General features: G+C 40.1%; 1 protein-coding gene across 4 annotated transcripts in view; it reads right to left on the reverse strand.

Moving 5' to 3' along the window:
• SYT1 (synaptotagmin 1) overlaps positions 1-23445 on the reverse strand; it is a 357216-nt gene that overhangs the window by 87215 nt on the left and 246556 nt on the right. For all 4 annotated transcript variants that reach the window (XM_057429544.1, XM_057429546.1, XM_057429543.1 and 1 more), the window contains one exon: positions 10227-10411. In XM_057429544.1, coding sequence (XP_057285527.1) covers positions 10227-10411 — 185 coding nt within the window. The remainder of the gene's footprint in view (positions 1-10226; positions 10412-23445) is intronic.

Here is a 23445-nt window from a genome sequence, read left to right on the forward strand (position 1 = left end):
CTGCTTCAAAGTACTTGAAACACCCCGCAGGGATTTTCATTTTGTATTGAGATTCTCTGAAAGATCAATATTTAATGGAATAGTATTGCAACCCTCAATTTATAGCACACTGTATCACACTATATTGGATCCTACTGTTGTATTGTTACAATCAATTAAAATAAGCAGCTATATTTTACTGGTTTTAGAAACAATAAAATATTTTTAATTATAAGCTAGCTTTTTCCTCAAGCCTCTTCAACTGACACAACTGTAATCAGAAAGCCTGGTTTTAAATGCAGAGGAATATAAGCCTTGCCTTTCCTAATATTTCTTTTAATTCCATGACATTTAAAATGCTTTTTCTGTGAAATACACAACACAGAAGTGCCTTATTAGATTGTGCTGGAGACCAGATTTATTTTTTTCTAATTTGTGATGTCTGTGAATTTCACTCGAGTGCTTTCTTCATTTCTGCACAACAGACGCACACAACAATGAAACCCCTATATCCTCTTGCATATGTAAAGTATCTGAAAAATGAAGGCTTATACGTAAGCAGGTCTAGGAATGTACAAAAAAAAAAGTGCTTATCCAATGCATGCATTACAAGGTGATACATCCAAATCTAATGAAATCAGCAAGTGGGAAAAGTTACTTTGTGCCAGGGACCTCAACGGCCACACAAGATATATGTTTTCTTGACCTGGAAGACAAAATGAACTTTTGAGCAATCTCTCATTTCATCCGTATTTGAATGAGTTCTGTAATTAGTTCTAGTACCAAGGGACATAAATCTACTTACACCATCAGAATTTTCTGTGCCATGTTTAGCTAATAATGTTTTACTCTCATCTACATCTCATCTGCTTTGTAGTGGTTTCTGCAACAAACAGTGCTAAATTACAGTGATCTGGGATCCACAGCTGAATCTGCTGGTTGTTTCTTTACTTCCATAACATAACTAAGAATGGTTTCACAGTCTCATCTTTTCTTCTGGGTTGTTAAAGAAAACACTTTGTTTTCTTTTATTTTTTTTTTGATGTTGCACCTTTTGCACTACAAAAAGAAAGAAAACCCAAAACTGCTTGTAATTGCAGCTCTGCAAATTCTACACCTTGCAGTGGGTTTTTACATTTCCTGGGCTTCGTCCCCTTCTTATTTCCCTAGCTGCCAAAGCCTTCTTCCAGTGGTGCTGCCTCCAGATACTAAGAACATCCCTTTCTTCCAGCTGTTTCTTCAAAAGCCCTGTACCTCGTCACTGGGTTTACCCCATTACTTTCCACCACAAACCACAGAAGAGGTTCTGGGGATTAAAACAGCTTTATGTACACTTTCATTTAATCCCTTCCAAAACTATGTGTAGAAATCGAGAGGGTTTGCAAGGTATTTAGCATAGCTGGTCTGCTGGTTGCACATGTGCAGAAGCTTGAGGAAAGTGAACTGAGACAAGACTCTAACAAAGCTGCTGGCAAAACAATTGTACTTCCTTGTCTCCTGTACAGACAGGCAGAGGCTGCAATCATGTCTGAGTCACCAGGAGGATGCAAAGACCCATGAAAGTGTATTCTGCGCTTTGATTCTGGTCACAGTTACCCTCATATCTCAACGTTAATGCCTAGTTCACGTCACAAGCTATTTAAGACTGCAAGTGTCTTTCACTGTCATATGCAAAGAAATGCTTTCACTAACAGTGTTTTTAGGGTTCCTTCCACTTATGGGGTGGCCTATGTCCTCACTTTAAAGGAAACAAGTTACCAATTATCACGGAGAGACGTTAGGAAGGGAAACATTGATCGCAGCCTGCACAGTTATTTGCTTCACAGTGCATGCTGCCATCCCGAGTTCCATCTCTGCCTGCCCCATCAATCATTTCCTTTGTTCACATTGTGAAGGGGATATTTTTTTAACATGTGAATGATGCCCAATCCTCAGGCTTGTGCAATGCCTGCTGAGCTGAATGGAAGAAAACAATATGATTTTGCAGTGAGAGTGTTCTGTGCCATGTCCAACAATGAATTTATCAGAAAGGCAATTTTTCCTCCACACCTAGGAATGGCTGCATTTCCACTAATGGCAGTGCACCTCTTATCAATTTCTTTCACATTCAGGAACACTGTAATCTTGACCTGGCCAATTTTCATCCCAAGAGAAAACAAAAGCCTTTAAAAATTCCTGGCTGATTCTGTATCACGAAGCAGAAAAGCCTGTGATTGTAACACATTCTCTATCACAGCCCCTCAGAAGGAAAGGCAACATTTAATTCATTCAGCATCTGCTTTCTCTCCATGAATTAATTTAAAGTGCATGTTGCGCATGGGTTTCCAGTGGCTGAGCCAGGCTTTGGTCATCATGAAATCTACTTTGCCATTACTGCTGTAGGAGTGTTGGCCTCACACACACCAGCAGTGGGCCACACTGATGCACAGGATGAGCATGACCCTGCTGTGTTGAGCATGTGAGGCATTGACATTACTTCACTGCTTGTTATCCAGGTTTTAAATGGTCTGTTGTGTTATTCAAATGGCTTTCTTTCTTTAGGAGCTCTATGACACGAGGTCATCACGCTCAGCTTAAGAGCTCGCTGAATTGTTTGAATACTAAAATACCAACTTATTCTGGCACAACAGAAGACATACAGCAAATGCTGGAGGTATTCAGGATAAAATAGGAATACATACGTTGAAGTTGGAGCTGTTAAGCCCCCAAATCAATCTGTTTTTCTTGTAGCCAGTGTTTATTTCCTGGGAAAAGATGTAACTGATCTCAGCTGGGGGCCTATTTTGGAAGTTCAGCATGTGGGTCAGGGCTCTGCTTTGAATGCAGCGCCCATGTACATGAACTAAAAGAAGTAAGCACTCTTGCAAGTTTGCTAGTGTGTTCTGCCCCCACTTCCCATATGGCAGTGCTTGGTTGTGCTAAGCAGCAGGCTGTGAGTAGGATGCAGTTTTAGGCTGCTTGGCCAGTGCATGCTGCTCAATCAATTGTTCTTCAGCCTCCACAAGTGAATGGCAGCAGGCCAGGTGGAAGCATGCTTGGGGACAGAGCTGGCTCCTCAACATGGGAGGACCACTCCAAGTGCTACATTTATTTCTGTTTGAAAAAATTGTCATGCAATATAATTGCTACATAGACTACATCTACTTAACAGTAAAAAAATTAATCTAAATATAGCCAGACATGATTTACTGGGTGCCACATTAATCTATGGAGAAAAAATTGGCAAAGACCTGTTTCTTTTGGCTCAGTTGCTTAAAAAGAGATAAGATCATCCTCTGCCCATCCTCTAAATAGAAATTTACCAACTATCTGATATTCTCATGCTTGAAGGTTATTTTGCTATTCATATTTATTGCTCATCATTTTGTAAAGAATAAACGCCTTTGCTTAAAAAGTAAACAATTAAGTATTTCCAGTGGGGCTTGAAGTTTATACCTCATTGATATGAACTGCTGTTCCTGGTGTATGTTATTCATACCCACTAACTTCAAGCACTTACTATAAGAGTTTAGCTCTCCATATAATCAATGGTTACAGGTAAATGTCTCTAGAGCTTGATTTAAATCACTTAATTTAAGGAATAATTGCATACTTCCTAGACACCACTCATTAGGAACCTGTAGACTCTGGTCTTGAATAAAGAATTCAGGATTTAGTTTGTTAATCAAAATAACACAAGAAAGAACATAAGGACATGGATCTGTTGGACTAGGTCCTAAGGATGGCCACAAAGATGATCAGAGCATTGGAGTACCTCTCCTATGGAGACAGTCTGAGAGAGCTGGGGTTGTTCAGCCTGGAGAAGGGAAGGCTCCAGGGAGACACAGTAGCAGCCTTTCAGTACCTAAAGGGGGCTACAGGAAATCTGGAGAGGGGCTTTGGACAAGGGCATGAAGTGACAGGACAAAGGGGAATGGCTGTAAAGAGTGAAAACTGAAAGACGGTAGATTTAGATTAGCTATTAGGAAGAAGTTTTCCCCTGTGAGGGTGGTGAGGCACTGGTACAGGCTGCCCAGAGAAGCGGTGGCTGCCCCATCTCTGGAAGCGCTCAAGGCCAGGTAGGACTGGGCTTGGAGCAACCTGGTCTAGTGGAAGGTTTCCCTGCCCATGGCAGAGTGGTTGGAACTGGATGAGCTTTAAGTTTCCTTCCAATCCAAACCATTCTATTATTCTATGACAAACATCCTTGACAGTGGAAGCTTCCAGTGGCAAGACCTTCAGTACAGAAAACAAGACATGTAAGAAAATGAGTAGGATCTGTATCTTCATACATCCTAATGGTACAATACGTTACAATAAGAGTAATAAATAAACTTGACAGGAAAAGTGTTTCTTAAAAGGAGGAGAAAAACTCAGGAAGCACGTGAAGCAAGCTCCTATGTCTTCTTGGGAGTGACTGAGAGGAAGAGATAGAAATGCAAGTAAGCCTCGCCTTATGGCTCACAGCTGTTGCTTCCATATTTTCAGGGTTCTGAAGTCTAACATAAATCTAAGCAACAAAAGAGTTTTGTGGAAAACCCTGCAGAACAGAAACACTCATCTGTAACATTGTATCCTCATGAACATCTTATTTTCACATTTTTCAGGAAGTTTTATGCACCCTGCACAGCTGTCTTCTGAGGCAGATGAAAAAGCAGGATGATTGGTCAAGCCTGAGGTTGAATTCATGTACCAATGGGACTCAATTCATTGGACTGTCATATGGACAGCCAATCCATTTTGACTGCCATAGTATAAGAAAGACATGCCCCCAATTTTTCTGACTAATTTTCTACACTGCAATGGCTCTGCAGCACATGGTGTCTTTCTGAGTGTGAATTAGGATCTCACCACATCGTGGATAAGCCATGGTGAGCATTAATGCCACCATGGGCTGAAGATGCAAACAAACAGGAGTTGGCATGCTAAGACCAAGACAGGTGGCACTGTGGAATAAATACACTCACTATTCTCTACACATTCAACTGGGAAAAAAGCAAGCACATGAGCAAACATTGCATAAAAAAGACCACTGCCAGCAACAGAGCTCCTGTCCCTCAAAAAGATCCTCTTGGATTATTTCTGGCGATAAAGGCTTGGGTTCTATAAGTGAAATCCAGGCTCTCTGAATGTCAGTGTGGATTTTTCTGACCTCATTTTGGCTATTGTCTTCATTATGCCAGGTCAACACATATTACTTTGAAATATTTCAGGGCACATGACATTAAAAAAAATTGTTTCTTCACTATTTTATCTCTATGAGGGCAAGAGTGTTCACTGTTCAATAGCTAAAATCATAACGTGAAATAGTCTAAGAAAACCCTTATATGCTGAAGTTTGGTTGGGTGCAATTGCAGCTGTCGGTATCATGTTACTTTATAGCACCTGTCCTGGGTGTCAGCTATTAACAGATGAACACTAATCAGAATATTCTGATGAAGTTAGCACATAACCCTGATGTAAAAGGAAAGCCTATGTAAAGGAAAACCAAACATTCAGAGAAGTCAGGGGGCTGTCTGAAGTTAGTAGCAGAACCAGGAATATACTCCTTATTCCAGAGTGTAGTACATATACCTGATCCCAGATTTCCTATTTCATCTACCAGACACGTTCATTGTAAGTCAAAAATCTTCACTAGTGTGTTAGAATGACGCAATGAGAAAGGACTGAGCTAAAAAATCTCCTTCTCCACAGATGCTTTGTTACCTAATAAAAAGTTCAGATCACCATAACAATTATTTTCCAAAGCAATAGGGCTAAATTTTAGTAAGTTTTCAACGCCACTGTTCATGACTGAAATAATCACGTCTATTCCTTTCCTTTCCTTAGCCCACAGGCTGACCTTAAGCAAGAATTTTGCTTTACCGATGCTTGAAATTCAGACCCAATAAATCAGCAGTTATTATAGCGTCTCTGGAGCTGGGTGTTTGGGGACTTTTTTATTTTCAAAGAAAAAAACAGTGGGAGCCAACAGAGGCATAATCAGAGACTGGCAAGTTATAAAGATGAAAACTGTGATGGGAAGACCTCATAAAAACTAGTTGTCATTCAGTTGCACCAACTGAAATCTGGAGTAAGACCACTTAAAGGAGTTTGGTGTGGAGCACTAAGAACTTAAAGCATGGGCACTGTACTGAGATGATGCAAAAGCCCACAGCAAGTTTCATGAGGTACCAATCATTTTAGCAACACTCAGAAACAATTAAAAATACACACTGTTTTCCTCTACTTTTGATATGGTGACATTTACACAAAAGGGAAATAAAATGAGCAAGTTATTTTTATGTGCCTATCAATTTTAAACTTGAGCTTTCTAGTACAGTTTAATACTTTAACTACAGAAAGAATGACAACCTGTTTTCTTCTGCCTTCCTCTAGCCTCCCCCAAATTCATACCCAACCAAAAAAAAACCCAAATCAATTTAGTTCAGCCTCTTGATGTGTGTATCAAAGCTACTACATATAAATCTCAACTAAGGAGCCAGAGCTGTCAGAAGACTATATGTATCAGAGCTTTAGACTAGTTGTGTCCAAATAGCAAAATAAACCTACCGCAAGTGACAATCCAGAACAGTCATGAGACACAACATAGACAAGGAGGACATAGAAGGAAGAAATAAAAATTAAAACATCCACACACAAACATTAGCAAAAACCATGGAGAAATGACCTTTTTACAGTAATTCATTAATTAACAATTTGACTCCCCTAGAAGGAATCTAATCCTCCCAGTGGCCCTTGGGAGTTGTATACTCTACCTGAAAAAGTAAGCATTGCCTACAATAGAAATGGGTTTCAAGACTGAAAACATAATCTTATTTTCAGCTCATCTCCCACTTTGCCTCAACTGCATTTGCTCATCATCTGTATTATTTCATAAACAGTTTCTCATTTGAAGTTGTATTCATGAAAGTGGACATGTTCAAACACAAATATTCTAATGGAGAACAAAATTTTATTCCACTTTCTGTAAAATCCAGTTATCATATATGACTGTTGAACCGAGTCTCTCTGTCAAAAGGATCTTTAACTGTATGAAGTTATATGGGTCTATAATGATTTGGCATGGATGTCCATGTCAGCATTAACACATGTAGGTCAGAAGTTCTCTTTAACAAACGAAACCAGACTAAGATGGAAATTATATTTCCAGAACCTGGTCCTTTCAATTTACCAAATGGTATTCCTTTCCAAGTTTTGTGTGCCTTGCAAGATGCCTAGTGCCTATCACCTATTATACACTCTCAGAGGAAGGTAGAAGATAATTAGCACTTGCAGGTTCAGGCCTAACAATGACTGAACTAACTGTTTTTGGGTTTTGATAATATTTTAGATCTTTGTTACGTTATGTTGCCCTTTATAATGGCATCAGATAGACATTTTGATCTTCCATTACATTTTTTTTTATAACTAAAATTTACCCCTTTAAAGAGCAAAAGGTATTCTTGTTATTCCCCTTTCTATTTTATGCCAGAACCTCTAAAGTGGTTCAATTCACTTAAGTGAAATATTCTACATTTATCATTGCATTGAGTTCAGCGAGGTATATTAAAATTTGCACTGATAATTCAACTGTTAGAATAAGCAGTCATACAGGAAAAAAAAAAAGGTAGAATTTCACAAATTAGTAATGGAGTTGGTAAAAGTTACTGAACACCAAGGACTTTAAATCTGTAGGCTATCAGACTCCTATGTATGAATTTAAGGGGCCAATCTAAGTAGCCTGGTTTTGAAATCCCAGACAGTGAAGAGGAAGCTTGGAGGTAGAGTTGGTGATCCACTTATTAAAGGTCTGACATTTACGTCAACTGAGAATCTACCCTCCTTAGTTTAACTGTGTAAAACAAAACATATTAGCTAAATCCAAACTATCTGGGCAAAAGTATGTTTAAAAACCTATACAGAATATTTTGAATGGAATTATTTTAAAATATCTATGTGTGCAATATTTCGAAGATGGAGCTTCTTGTAGGCAAGAGACACATGATTCATATTTTTATCAAATTTTCCCATGAAAAAGGTAGAAATTAAACTCAATATTAATTACATAATGTAATTCTGCATTTTAAATACTTATTTTCCAAGAATATTTCCCACGGTCATTTATCCATGTCCTAATGAATATAATTAAAAACACTTAATAATATATTGTAAATACAACAACAGCCTTCATGATATGGAACAAATTCCACATAAATATCAATCATTACATTGCACATTATTTGCTCTATATCAAAGTATTAGGTTTGTTATCATCGGTAGGACATAAAAAAACATCTCTTCATAATCTTTCCATGAACATAATCAAACAGTTCTTCCAAATTATTCTTGGTTCAGTGGGAGGAGTTGGCTAAGAGTAGCCCAGGGTAACCTAACAAACGATGATCTGATTTTCCATGCATTGCTGAAGGGGAAATAGCTGTAAGCATGCCACGTGTACTTATGGTCTGAGAAACAAAACCGACGGTGTCAGATCAATCCTCACGCTTTCCTTCATCACTCACATGACAGTATGTACAGTGGTCTCTATAAAATACTGATATATACCTTAAAAGTAATGAATTTTGCCAAAGTTTACCTTATTGGTGTAGTGTATAGACTAGAAAAGTTAACGATTGTCTAATGAATTGACATTTTAGTAGTGGCTACTGCAATTCAATAGCATGAACAGGAACAAAACAACTCCATCTTCAGTTATTTTCTTTCCACACTCTCTACTGAGCAAGAACAACAAAACCTTGCCTCTTATCTGATAATGGAAACTGGAAATAGCTCTCATGGCTCTGTACCTGTGAAGCCTATCCATTAATTTCCACCTCTTATCTGAGCTCCTTTCACACTCTGCTCATATGGCCCAGCTGCAGCTAGTCATCAGACTTTTAAGGCTTCCTCATCCACTCCCCTGATTTTGCTCTTCCCCTATCACATCTTATGTGCCTGAAGAAGCATGCTAACCTGTTCCAGGCTTATGAACCAGACTGGTGGCTGCTCCATCACTGTACAGTGGCATCTCACCACTTGCTCTGGACTGCTCCATGGGCCTCTTAACTCTTGTGCTCTAGGTTTCTCAAATCTTGATCACCTGGCCTTACTCCTTGGGCTCCCAGCTTTGGCTTGTACTTCTCATCAACCTGCCTTCAGCCCAGCTTTCTTCTACACTAGATCCCAACTTGTGGAAGGAACTACTTATTCCTGATCATGCTTTTGTCCTTCCTCTGTGGCTGGATAAGCAATCCTGGACTGCTCTGGCTCAACCTCGTCTTGGGAGCACAGACTTGATCATGCAATATCTTTACAGTTACTGGTTCCTGCTGAAGAGGTTTTGCAAAGTAATCTAAATTTCTTCAGCACTTTCGGTTTGAAAAACATAGCCCTTTCTCTTCTTAAGAAATCTGCCAATGCAGTGAGGACACATAGATACCACATTTATTTCACTATATTCCTGCTTATTCCCAACAGTTTGTTCCAGGAAGAGCAATACTAAAACCTGGTTAAAAAAGCTTTATTTTCCTTCAGGAACATATTAGTCAAGTCTATGGCCCTGAAAAATCAGGTCCTGCAACCTTCATTCTCTTGAATGAAGCAGATCTGAAGGACAAGGTTTTGTGCCTTTATGAAAATGATGCTGCTCAAAGGGTATTATGATAATCCTTTCCTCCAAGTTACTCAGTTGACCTACATCTACCACTATCTTTAATCTCCTCCTCTCTAGTACAAAATGAATTCTCCCAACATCGTTGTGTTGAATGGCCCTGTGCTCTTCCTTTTTGGTTGTTTTCCCTTGTTCTTACACTTCTCATTTTTTCTTCTATAGTGTTGTTTCATTCTCTGAAGAACTTCTGCTTTTGTGTAAAGAGAGATTTAGAGTTCAGAGCTATTTTTGTTTATCTATCTTGTAAGCTCAGAAATACTGCTAGAAAGATATACCACCACTGTACTAGGCCCTGGTCAAGTTCTTGAAAAAGGACAGTGAAAACTGTTATTTTGGGGACAACTAAGATACTCTCAATAAATTTTCCCCTTCCAGATGAGTCATTATATGCCTGCTCATTTTTTTTTTTAGCAGAGCAGGAAACTGGCTGTTTTATCAGTGATGCCACACCCAGATTCATCTTTTGTGATACCATGAGATTGAGAGAAGATGCTGCCAATCAGCCCTCTCTTCACAGAGGCACTACTGAGGCAACACGAAGAACTTTTTCTAGACACAGCAAACAGAAACCTTTAAATGTAACTCAAAGAGTTCAAGAAAAGCAGAGGTACTTTACCTGGTCTTTCATGGTTTTCCCTAAATCTTTAACATCTTTCATGTTAATAGCATTTTTTCCTCCCTTCTCCTTTCCCTTCTTCTTGTTCTTCTTTTTGAACAAGCATTTCTTACAGAGACAAAAGCAGCAGGTAAGGATTAATAGGACTGCAACTATGGCTATGGCTATTAAGGCCCAAGGTGGCACTGGAAGAGAAAGAGAAACACACACAAAAAGAAGGTGGTAAACTGTTAGTAGGGTTAGATTTAGAAACAAGCACATTTCTCTCACAGTTAGGCCTTTTTCAATGAGAGTGCCTTGCAGAAATACCTTTCTAAAATATTCTGTCACCATTCTCCCACCTGAGCATTTGCACACACAATGCCCATTTAACACATCTATCTATTTAACATGCCTGGTGACACATATCAAATTCACTTGCAGCTATTTTGATTAATCAACTATCTGAAAACAATTTTGGACACTGCAAATCTGTAAAATGCTCAGCACATTTAGGCAATTACTTGCTTCTTTCTTTAACCAACCTGCCACCCTACCTGCCATTGTGGCTGAACTGGGTGGAACTGACTTGAAATTTCCCTTTTCTAGAATGGCATCTGATCTAAGCAGTCAGTTTTAATGACCAACACTTCTCCTCTGCCCACTGATGTACCTGAGAGACTTGCAGACTCCTCACAATAGATGCAGGTCAAAGTCACCAGCAAAGACTGACCAAGGACAAAGGACTGTCCAATCCAAGGGCAATTCGTCATCATGCCCTAACACTAGCAAAGTTTCAGTACAATAGCTATAGCCTCAGCTATACTTTCCTGTAAAGAAAAGCATGCATTCCATTTATTTATCCAGTCCAGGATGCTGGGCATGGCTGAAGCATGAATAAGTAACAGGGAACACTTGCTATGATAAAATGGTCTTGTTAAAGATCAGAAGTTTTGGAAGCAAAAGGAATTAGAACAGTTACACACAAGTACTCCATAAGGGAATTATCTTCATACAAACCAGCTTTAATGACCACTGATCCCCACATTAGCCGGAACACCTGACAAACCTTCAGACCTTGTAAACATTTTCTAAAAATCTCCAGATGCACTCGTCTATCAGGTCTGCAAGATGCTCTCATTGCATTACCTGAAAGTCTCTAATGTGATACAGAGAGAAACCAAAGAGTGAATCAAATTTGACATGTTGACATCAGTGAATCACAGAAGGGAATAAACAGAGAAAATTAATTGCAAAAAGGAGATAAGCTGAGTGTGAAGCACGGTCACAGGAACTTCCACTACAAAATATCAGTTCAGGAAAAGTACTCCTTACTCTAGAATTAATGACCATTTTTTCTATCTTTTATTCAAATGTCCTTGGTGACAGATACAAAAATAATGCAGGAGAATATTTAAACAATATTTTTTGTAATACTTTTATTCTTCCAAATGTTCATTAAGTGCAGCTGCTGTAAAAGGGAAGCTGTACCATATGTAGAACAAATGAGAACTGATTACTAAACAAATGAATGTTAAAAGATAAACAGAGAACAGGTTAACAGCTGTTTATGGGATGCATTTTATGGAGTCGTCAGCAGCAACTCTGAAGTTAAAGTTGCATTAGATCTTCACTTATCACAACTTAAAAATCTCTATTTCACGCATTAATGATTTCATTTTGTCTTCAAAGCTGACGTGATAACACTTTGTAGCACAACTGACTCTCCTACAAGTAACACTATACTTCATATCTGAACAGGAGTTATGTCGATAAGAAATGAATGCTGTTGCCCAAATTTATCAGCTATTCGGTTTGCTGCCTTGTCAGCAGCACTTGAAACATGATGCCAGCAAATAGAGTGAGCAACAAGAATATGAAAAGGGGTTCTGCCAGCAGGATGGCACCGTGGGAGGAAAGAGAGGAGGGGCACACCAAATGCAGGTAAATTCAGAGAAACAAGGAATTGAGGAGACAGGGAATGTGGGCGTTTAATAGGATATATACATATGCATCCTATGGATGAAAAGCTTGTGTAGGCAGTGAAGTCAGGCGCCTTTTTGCTGAAACTGTGGTGAGAAGCGGTATTCTGGCACTGCTGCCTTGGTTCTCTGGAGCATGAACAATGTAGGGTGCCTTGGGGAGCATTTGAAACACTTGCAGATACCTCAGCTTCTTCTTTATAATGCATTGTCTACTCTCATCTGTTTGTAATTTAATTTCAACCAATAGCTCTTGTGATGCAATTAAGTGATTATCAAATTAATATCTGAGACACCAAGAATTATGCAGAATTCCTTATTTATCTCTTCAGAACAAATACACTTCCCTTTTTATTAAACAAAGCATAAGCAATTTAGGAAAAAAATGGGGTAACCCAAAATCTGGACATTTCCAAGTCAAATTAAACACATAAGTCTGAAAAAGAAAAAAAGGATGGATTTTTTTTTTCCCAATAAAAGCACACTGTTTCTAGCAAGAAGATAGCTCAACAAACACTGCCTTTGACAGATTGCCCAATCAGTGGATGCAATTGCTAGACTGAAGACAAGTGAAACATACAGTTATCACTGGCTTTGAAGCAGTTTTTGTTTGCTTTCAAAAACATTACTTACGTAATTTGAAATGTTATTGATTTTACATAATAAGACGGGATTTTCCAAAACTACTAAAGACTTGGAGAGTTTTCATATCTGTGCTTCCCATTTCATGCTGCTGCCAGAGGAGCTTGAATTCTAGAAACAGGTAAGTTTTTAAAACTTGTTTTCTGTAAAGTCATCTCAAGATGGACAGGCCAGAATGAAATGACTGAAGTCACTAGTCACTTCAGAAGAATCACATCTACAGCCTTTAATCAACTGTGAGTGTCTATAAAACTTTACCACCAGTATATGCACTTTCTTGGTTCTGCACAGTGGCTCACTTTGGAGATGTGTATGATCATAGACTCATAGAATGGCTAGGGCTGGAAAGGACCTTAAGATCATGCAGTTCCAAACCCCCTGCCATGGGCAGGGACACCCCACACCAAACCATCCCACCCAAGGTTCCGTCCAACCTGGTCTTGAACACTGCCAGGGATGGGTATTAGTTAATTCCAGTTGGACTCTACCCACACTTCTGGAAGATTTTCAGAGAATTTCATTTTTCCAGTGTTTAAGCGCATAACAAAGGGAATCTACAGTTTGAAGACTATCTCCATCTATATTAAAACAGTTTGATTAGGTTCAGTAGCTCAGTTTGAAACCTCAGGAGGTCTTTGAACCACGAACCACTGAACGAAAGACCTCTGTGGCAAATGAAGCAGCGTAGGTGATCCTCACAGCAGATCCTGACCAACTGACCAAGGTGACAGAGAGCCAGAAGTTTCTTGCACAACTTGTCTTACCCAGTGCTTGCACAAGGGGGTGCTTTGAAACAAGCAATACTCACCTATGTGATCAAGGAAAAGCTATTGGTTTAAGGATAATTAATATGTGTGTAAATTTTCTGGTATTTCAGTGCTAATTTCTTTGTTCTGCTGCTGTGGGCAAATACAGAATACTTATTTTGAAGAAGCTGTCATGAATTGCTATGTGATTCAGTGATTCTACAAGGCTCTTAAAGAAAAATCTATATGAGGGGATCTGCTGAGTAAGAATAGTTAATAAATAAGGTCTTGAATTAGTCTTATTGATCTAATCCAAACAGGGTATGCTCTAGCACTTACTGAGAAATGCAGGAATGAAGCCTGTCTGTAAAAGGAGGATATACAGAAAATTAAACATATGGCTTACTTCTAACCAATAGGAGGGTCCTGAAAAAAGCAAGCTCTAGGATTGTGTTGATAATCAAACCATTTTGGGTACCCATTTTGCATCCTTCACTCATGCTGAACATCAGACAGATATGGCTGCACTGCAGCTAAGGAGTTGTGAGCCTTCTCATCCCTCTCTGTTGCTTCCTTCTACTAATGCCAGCCAGGGCCATGGGCATACTGCAGGTCATTTGATGCATTTGTAGCATCACAAATACAGCAGCTGCAGTGCACTTACATTATAAGTTCACGCTTAGGCGTGCATTTATGAGGTATATCTACAGACCATATCCGTATACCATGCTTGGACTCATGTTACGCAGTGACCTGGGAGGGCACAATGGACTGAATGGGAATATACGCTCCCAGAGCTCACCTAACAGTACTGCAACTACAAAAGGTGATTGGCCCACGGGAGCAAACCTAAACCAGAGCATTACCCCCACAAAGTTTGCAGTGTGGAGCTGGGTCTTCAGGACCAACTGCTTCACTCCACTGACTTGCTTCTACTGCACTGCACTAAATATAGCTTGTGTCTCAATCTGTCTGTAAGTATTGTTCCACTGAATATGCTAGATTCAAAGGAAAGGATGTATTACTGAGTTTTTCAATGTAAGAGCTACAACTGATGACTTTATATAAAGATATCCTTACTTGGCCTTACACAAAATGCTTGGAGTAGCATAGGTCTTGGGTCTAAAACTGACATTTCCGTTAGATGATCTAAAATTATCAAGTGCCTTAGAGGACATTTGACTCCAGAGGAAAGACAGTAAGAGGGAAGTGTAACAGCATCAAAGTGCTACAGTCTGTAAAACAGAATAAAATCCTTTACACTAATAATTTTTTTCCCTTTCTGTGCAATGTAGGAGGAAACTTTATTAACTTAGAACCCAAAGAGAAGGAAAGTCAGGGAAGAACTGAAAAGACGGGCTGAATTAAAAAGTGAAAGCTTCCATACCAAAAATGCTGTCCACTGGCAACTCCCAATGAAACAATTAAGCAGCCCCATTTAAACTGTGATAGCAAAAGACTATCAGTCAATGGCAGCTTCCATACTATTCTGCAAAGAAGCCCCATGGCATGTCAGAATTGATAAATATTAATAATCTATGTTTCGGAGGGGGCATGATGTGTAACAGGAAGAGGCAATTGACAAATAATTGTGTGTGAAGGGCACTGCATTAATCTGAAGTTCTGGAAGCCTGAATATGAGAACACTAGCATTTTTATTTACTAACCATATTTTTATCATAGCTTTTGCACTTACAGCTTCTTATCGAGAAGCAAACCCCATATATAGCCATGTTCAGACTTTTTGTATTAGAAACTCCCCAGGGGCCACATTCTGGGAATCAATTTGACTTTCATTAGAAGTTACTTAAAGAAAAAGAAAATGTACTGAGACCAGGTAATATATACCATTATTCCCAGCAGCAGGAATACAAAGGTGATCAATGCAAAGAAAAGGAAATACTGATACATGGTAAAATTACCTGTAAAAGAAGAAGATAAAACCAGCAAATACATACTTACAAACAGTGATTATTTAAACAGTAGCCTCCAGGCATTTAATGCTTCCACCCCAAACACTGTTAGGAATGATCTCTTGATTTAATAATATGTTTGCAAAATATTATTTTCACTTTCTTACATTTGCCACAGATCTTTTTAATGTGGTTCAAGTTAATGATGCGACCTTAGACCCATCACTGGAAGGAACCATTACGAAGTATTTTAATGAATGTTCTTCATGCTGACATTTCCCTCCCACCTCTATATTTTGAGCATGTGCAGTTGCATAAGACTATTTCTATGAATAGTTTATGGAAGTTACTGAAGCTTTAACTGAGCTGAGATGTGTGTTCTGACAGTGAAAGTTCCCCACATGCAAAACAGTCTATGAAAGTGCACTGATCAGATGGCTTCACTCACTGAATATATTCCTGCCTATAGCTTCTTTGCTAGACATTATCATGCAAAATTATGCGAACTTTGTATGGTTGAACATTCCAGCTTTTGCAAATAAACTGACATTGAATTTAGCAGTAATGCTAGATATGGCTACAAATATAGCTGAGGTGTTTGGGCTGCTTGAGAATCTGATGAGCCTACTGTGTGCATGTAAAGCTGGAAGTTAAAATGCATAAAATGACTAAAATATTTACCTGAAGGCAAACCCACACCTCCTATTTGAATTTGCAGGTTGTTTATGTTTATTGTTGTATTAATTCACATTTCAGGGCATGTGATAGGTGCTCTGTCATGGTAAAACACATCTACCCAACAGCGTATCTTTTCTCTGCAGAACAGAACTATTTCTGACTCCCTTGCTGTATCTCTCTCCTTCTTTCCAACATATTTTGCTCACTCCCTCCCTTTCCCAGCTCTTCACTGCTCAGTCTCATCAGCTCCTCTGACCCTTGTCTCTACAGACACATGGGGGAGAAAGCAAGGCAGGGATGTTTCCAGGTGAGGTGGGATGGTGGGGCAGCCAAAGTGAGGAAGTGAAGCTGCTGAGGTGTCTCCTTGAAGGAAGGAGATTGCAAAGGCCTTCAAGCTCAAATGTTTGGTTTCATCTGTATAAATACTAAAATGAAATTATCTATCTCTTCTTTTAACCTGTCCATTCCCCCTGAATCAAAATGAAATAGAATATGAGCAAAAGAGAGTTAACACAGATCTCCCCACTGCTGGCTGTGTCAGGCCCCAGGTCATGGCTGCTCTCCGGCTCATTTTCAGCACAAACACCACTGCACAGCCTCCTTGGTGGCTACATGGTTCCTCGGAAAGGTCCCTCCTGTACCCTCTGGCATCTGGCTGCTTTTCCCAGCAGTGCCACACTTTTATGGGGCTGATGGCTCTCCTCTCACCCTCTCATAGCCCCCATCTGTCCTGCCTGCTCCTGCCTCCCCCTTCCTCCAGCAAATATACAGCCGTTTTCTCCCCCACTTGGCATGCAATATTTTCATCAGGGACTGTAGTGATAGAAAAAGGGTTAACAGGTTCAAACTTAAACAGTGGAAGTTCAGGTTAGATATAAAGAGTAAGTTCTTTACTCTTTGGGTGGTGAGACACTAAATGTGTTGCCCAGGGAAGTTGTGAATGCTCCATCTCTGGCGGTGTTCAAGGCCAGGTCAGACAGAGCCTTGGGTGAGGTGGTTGTGTGAGGTGGCCCTGTCCATGGCAGAGGGGTTGGAACTTCATGATCTTAAGGTCCTTTCCAACCCTGTTCTATGGTTCTATGGTTCTATGCAATGGCTCAGAGAAGGAACCATGAGCCCAGCTCCCTGCTGCACAGCGTGTCCCTTGCAAAGGACAGCAGCACTGGAAAGTGTGACAAATAGAGCAGCCTCCCCTTTCCGGCAAAGCCTCTCAGTCACTTTCTACAGAAAACAGTGCAGGGAAAGGAAAGACTTTTATGAAAGATGCTTTCAAATCAAGTAGATAATATTTTTAGACTGATGTTTCCTATCGGTTCATGTATCTGCTGCCATAAAGCTTTGAAAACTAAATGAATTCAGGCTCTAAATAATTGCCAGAGAAAACACTGGGCACACTGAGCAGCTGGGGAAGATGAAGAAAGCTGGAGCCTCCAACCAGACCTGGAAGCCGGACAGGTTTGCTGAAGGCTTTCCAAATACTCTATGTACCAACACCAGCTGAGGCCAAGTACTTCCCTGAGAAGGGACAAAACAATCCATGGAGTTAATACTCAATTCTGACAAATAAATCTGTAGAGACTTGAGATGTCTGCTTTTGTCTTGTATTTTTTGTCTTTTGTATTTTGTCTTTGTATGTTTTGTCACACTTCACTTTTCCTGTGACACATAGAGCATGTTGCATTTCAAACTTGGATTGATAGTCTGAAGGAAATAAAAAGAAACAAACCAGTAAAAAAGTCATGCACTCCCTCTGACTTGGAACTAGGATTTTCAAAGGGACAAAATACTCCAGTCTTACCAATCCCAGGACTCAGAAATAAAGAGAATAAGACACAAGAGTAATGGAATTGATGAGAAAAAAACAATTATGCCTATATATATTTGATTTTCTTAGCTGATCTCATTCACTATACCCAATGAACCCTGGTTTTACCTTCCTTCTCAGTTTTTGAACACTTGGAAATGTTATTTGTGTCATATTTTCAAGGTCTGCCCTGCAAAGGTGGTTGTATTTCAATTTTCAAAACAGTAAACACATTTCTTACATACCAGAATCAGACATACATAGTATATGTTGAATGTTTCAAGTTCCAGAACTAGGTAAAACCTCCGCTGCCAAGTAAGAAAAAGCTTATTTGGTGTATTTTAAAATAAAATATTATGCAGGGGTAAAGTTCTTTTTAAAAAGGAACCGATTAGTGATTTCTGACAAGATGAACCTACAGAAACTGTATCTGTCTTTAAGCCAAAAGTCTGTTAACATACACAAACTTAACACAGGATGCTGTTACACAATGGTTTAGGGTTTAAAGGCTTGTTAAAATAATTAACAACCATTGGAGTAATATACCAAGTTCCCATTGAAAGTAATAACCAGTTTTATTCCTTACTGAGATTAAGTATTTATTTAGGTCTCAAATAAAAATGGCTCATGTATAGCACACTTCATCAGTAGATCACAAAGTGTCTTACAAAGGAGGTAGGTAATCATATCTGAACTGCAGAGATGCAGGCATTAATATATACAGAACAAAATGACTTTGGTTAGCATCATATAGCAGACACCATGGGAGCACTGGTCTACATTACTGACTGGCACAGTACACAGGAAGCAACAGGGGCTTTATTTGCTGCAAGCTTGTTTCCAAGACCACAAGTCCCTTCTACGACTTTGCCAGCAGCAAAGTTCATGTCAGCTGCAGGTCCTCGGCATGCACCCTGCAAGCGTACTGAGATAAGTGCTGGAGCATGCCATGTGCATGTTGCAAGCAAGTGTACCAGACAGCAGCCTGGGGTGCAGCGTCAACCTCAGATCCCACCAGAGGAAGCACCTCAAGTGCCACGCTGGTGTGTGTGTATGCTGCGTAGCTCCATGTGCTCAGAGGCAACACAAAGTCACATCCAGAAGGAGCCCCTCCAGCACAGCAAAACACTGGTGTTGAACATCCTGTGTGACACCAGAGCTAAACATACACCAGAGGTGCCCTGGGTCCCAGCACTTCAGTATGATAAGCAGGGAGAAAGGATAATTTCTAACAGGTTTGGGAACTTTTTTGTATCTTCAGTGTCCAGAATGCTTAAAAACAAAATTAACCGCATAGCTGTAGTAGTGATAAATCAATTACAAAACAATCAAGGAGCAAACCAAAAATAATCTCCTTCTTCCAGCTAGAATTAAAGCTTTGTTTTCAAATGTTGACTATATATTAGGCCAGCTGCATTATGTGGGCAGTAATTTCTCATATGAGAAGCTGTATTTCTTTTTTGTGACAGCAATGTATCTAAAAATGCGTATTCCTTTTGCTGGGTAACACTGTATACTCAGTGAAACCAACTGAATATCTGCATTTCTTGATCTGTTATTTTAAATGTACAGACATAGCTTTGAACAAGATTCTTTCATTAAATATTATCATTATTAATAGACACTTATTTGTGTGTGGGTAGTGCCTAAAGGCACTGACTCAGAAGAAATGCCTTACTAGATTATACATTGCACACAGATGAAATAAAAAGGCAGTTTTGTCTGAGAGGCTTTACAGCACAAAGTCCCAGGCCTGCGGGGTGGGTACATGCCCATCTTGGTCTGACTCTCACAAGAGCTATACCCTTGTCCAACCACCATCCTACAACAATCCGCCAGGCCTGTACAGCACCAGCTCCAGTCTGTCCAAGCACATTGCCTAGCACTCCCTTGTGTATGCCCCTTGCTAAACACCACTTGTATCACATCACCAAGACCCTCCTGGGACCCTGAACATCTTCTTTTTTGAGAGAACCCAGACAACCAGCCTGGCACCTCAATAACTCACCAGTGGCCAAGGTTATAGCCATGACCAGAGCTTGAAACAAAGGACACAGAGAATCAGAAGACTCTCTTTGGCCAGGACCATCCAAAAGGAGTGCCTGAGCTATATTATTGAGGTGATTAGCAGTTAGCCCCAGAAAAAAAACAGATTTCAGCAATGACTTACTCTGGTGTTCCAGGTGACAGCTTTCAATACGAATGCCCCAAATGAAAATTTGGTATCTTCAATAATTCTTCAAGCCAGTCTTGTCTATTTTTTGCATAAACAGTTGTATGGGAAGCACTTTCATGCCGAACCCTCAGCATGAGATTAAATTCCCTACCTCTATTCGCTACAATGGAAATACCCCACATGGTCCCGTTACCTTTGTTTCTTGAGTGTCTGTAACACCAAAACTGGCCCTATGATACTTACATGCAGTTGCTGGCACAACCAGCAAGAGCCACTGCATGTTCACAGAGATCATCAATAAAATACACTTTGTTGGTCCAGTGTCCTCTCAAATCTGGATGCAAGTGGATCCTGCTGCGGTGCATGGCCAGCAATGTGTGATGACTGCACCATATTCAGGCAAGGGCTCATACCATGTGTCAACTGCAGAGTGCAGAGCAGGGTACAGGAATTGCAGCTGTGCTACTTCACCTCGGGGTGACTCTGCTTGCCTCGCCGGGACTAAGCAAGGCCGGTTGTGGCTGTACGTGTGCACTTTCCCAAGGGATCTCAAACTGTGTACTGATTCAGTTGTGCAGGGGTACGGTCAGCTCAGTAAAGGGCAGCAGACCATATCCGTGCTGCAGGTGTTTTTAGAACATTACACGCATGACACTGGTTTGGGGGACTGGGGGCATAATGGTGTGGGCTCTCCTGCACTGGTATATGACACATGCCTGGCAGGCCAGAGAAGCCAGGCGAGCCGTTCTGCAGCGTGCAGTCTGCCAGAGTGCCTGAGGGCTGTGTGCTGAAGGACGGAGTAGTCCCAGGCTTGCCCCAGGCATTCAAACTAAAGCATTTTCATGTCTTCTATCTGTTACTCAGAGGTGCTTGTCAGGATATTTGTACCAGGTCAGGATATTTGCTTGTCAGGTCAGGTATCAGCTTTGCAAACTTCAAGGGAGTACGTATCAACAGCCCAGCTATCCCAAGCCTCACCCAAGTGCTGGGATGGAAAGAGAGACCCATTCACAATGTACACCTCACCTCTGCCTCAACAAGCACCACACAATGTAACTCCCCGTGCTCCTTCCCTGCCAAGCCAAACTTCCCAAGAAAGCACCACTGGCATGAATGTGGACAACAGCTTTTGAAGCTGTCTGCTCTGTTTCACCAGCACATGGCTGTCACTATGACGTGTATCAGAAGATATTATAAAGATACAGTTTTGTGGAATCTGCATGTTATTAGATATTTGCACTGCTTATACAGAAAAAAGAAACTTAATTGATTATTCCCTGACAGTGTACAACTCCAGTCCCTTGGACAAAATGTTATTTTCATCTGCTATTTAAAAAAATAGCAGGCTTTGACCTTTATCTTTTTAAGCACCCAGTTTTCTTTTAAAAGACAGAAGCAAAGAATCTAAACCTGGGTTGTGCCCTTGTCCAGTATTTCAACCTCCTTTATTCTGCAAGAATCTATGAAGGCTGCAACCACCTATCAGTAGTGGCCTTTGGAGGAAGAAATCTATTTTCACAGTACGGTTAAGGTTAATAGCCATGTTGCTCTTCTTTTACAGAAGCTCATTTACCAACACTATTATGATGAGGATGATGATGATTGACTACTAACTACTGCCTTTTTGCACAAAAAGCACCATTCCTGATTGGCTAAGTGTAAATGCTGTAATGGTCATTAACTTTGCTACAGGAACCACTGCCAAAGTGATAAATAGATTTGGTTTACATTAGCTACCAGCCTAAGAGCATCATTTGACCTCATTAATAGATCTAATCAAATCTGGAGCTGTACTCCCTAAGAAGGAAGACTATTCTTTTTAGGACAAGAACTCCTAGGCTTTTCTCTGGTCTCCATAAATATAAAAGTTGAAATTTCATTCTTGAGGTAAGGTCACAATTCTCTTCAAAACATTCTGTGAAATTTCTATGCATTGAAGTTTTCCTTACTTTTTGTTCAGTGTGGAAGAAGTTAAAACTGCTCCTAGTAGCATTAAGAGCTATCCCGAAAAGACTAAGAAAGCTGTGTTACTGGAAAAGTGGTCAGTTTGCTGAAGGAACAAAACCCAAAACCCTTACGGACACGTCTGGAATTTCATGTTAGTATGTTGAAATCTACATCAAAATTATATGGTTGATGTACAGATACAGCTTTTCAGGTCTGAAAAAGCGGCAGACTGCATTTGATCTCTTAATCCACATTTCCTACATACTATCTGCAAATTTTTTCGTGCTTCCTTCATCTTCATGTCTCTAAGGTACAAGTATAACACACTCCTCACTGTTGCTGTGCCTCTCACTTTGCCTACCTAGCAATTTAAGAGGTTATTAATCTAGCATGCCTGCAATATGTTTTTTCTCATGTTGTGCTTCAGTCTTTTCCTAATTAGCCTGAATAATTAATTTAAACAAGCTCAAGTCAGGCCCTATATTCTGCTACGCCATGAGCGCGTGTTCCACCTGGAACACAAAGCTGATAGTTTTAGTTTAGGGGATGATGTGGATCTGAAAGAATCCTGGAAATAATGGTTTTATAAGCGCACATGTCATCCTGAAGGACAGCCAAAGTGTTCTCCTCTAGTGTGGATTAATACAGGTAGTTTGTCCCAGTGCTTTCTCTGTCCTGTTGATCTTATTTGCCATCAGCAAAAACAGCTACTATCAGTTTGTCTCTTAAGACAGCAATGTTTCCTAAAAATCTCATCTAGTACTTTCATCTCCCATTTTTTATAAACCTGACAAAGCAGAGGTGAAGTATGACTTTGCAAACTTTGGGACAGAGGAGGAACCACGATAAAGGAGAGCCTTCATCAGCTTCTCTATTTTATTTGGCGATTGCTGCTTATTCTAAAATTCTGAAATGTTGAGAATTGGAACCAGAAATCTGTTCTTTCTCATTTTTGCCTATAGTTTGAATTATTTTCTACACAATGCATGGCTTCAGACTAGTTACAAGTGTTGTCATACAGTAAAGCTTCCAGCTTGACGAAGGAATTTAATCTAAGTCTCCCCATGTCCTGGAGGAGCAGTCCAACTTTCAGATTAATACATAAAAAGCGGAGAGCTGTGTTACCAGTGTAGTATCAGAAGCCCCAGCCTTGTTCTAATCCTACCCCTATTACCTGAAAAGAAGGGCTGTAGGCATCTGTCTTTTGAAGAGGGAATTTTCATTCCCCAATGTTAAGCAGGCAGGTGAACCAGTCTGCTGCTCTGAGGCATGTGCTAATGGTTTCAGGTGAAAACCCTCCATTTCAAACCCCTATATCTGGCTTGCTGCTGGACAGCCAGCCTGGGAAGCTT

The sequence above is a fragment of the Pezoporus wallicus genome, unplaced genomic scaffold, assembly GCF_028554395.1.
Source record: "Pezoporus wallicus isolate ANWC-B61680 ecotype Strahan unplaced genomic scaffold, APGP_CSIRO_Pwel_v1 contig_5069, whole genome shotgun sequence".
Lineage (NCBI taxonomy): Eukaryota > Metazoa > Chordata > Aves > Psittaciformes > Psittacidae > Pezoporus > Pezoporus wallicus.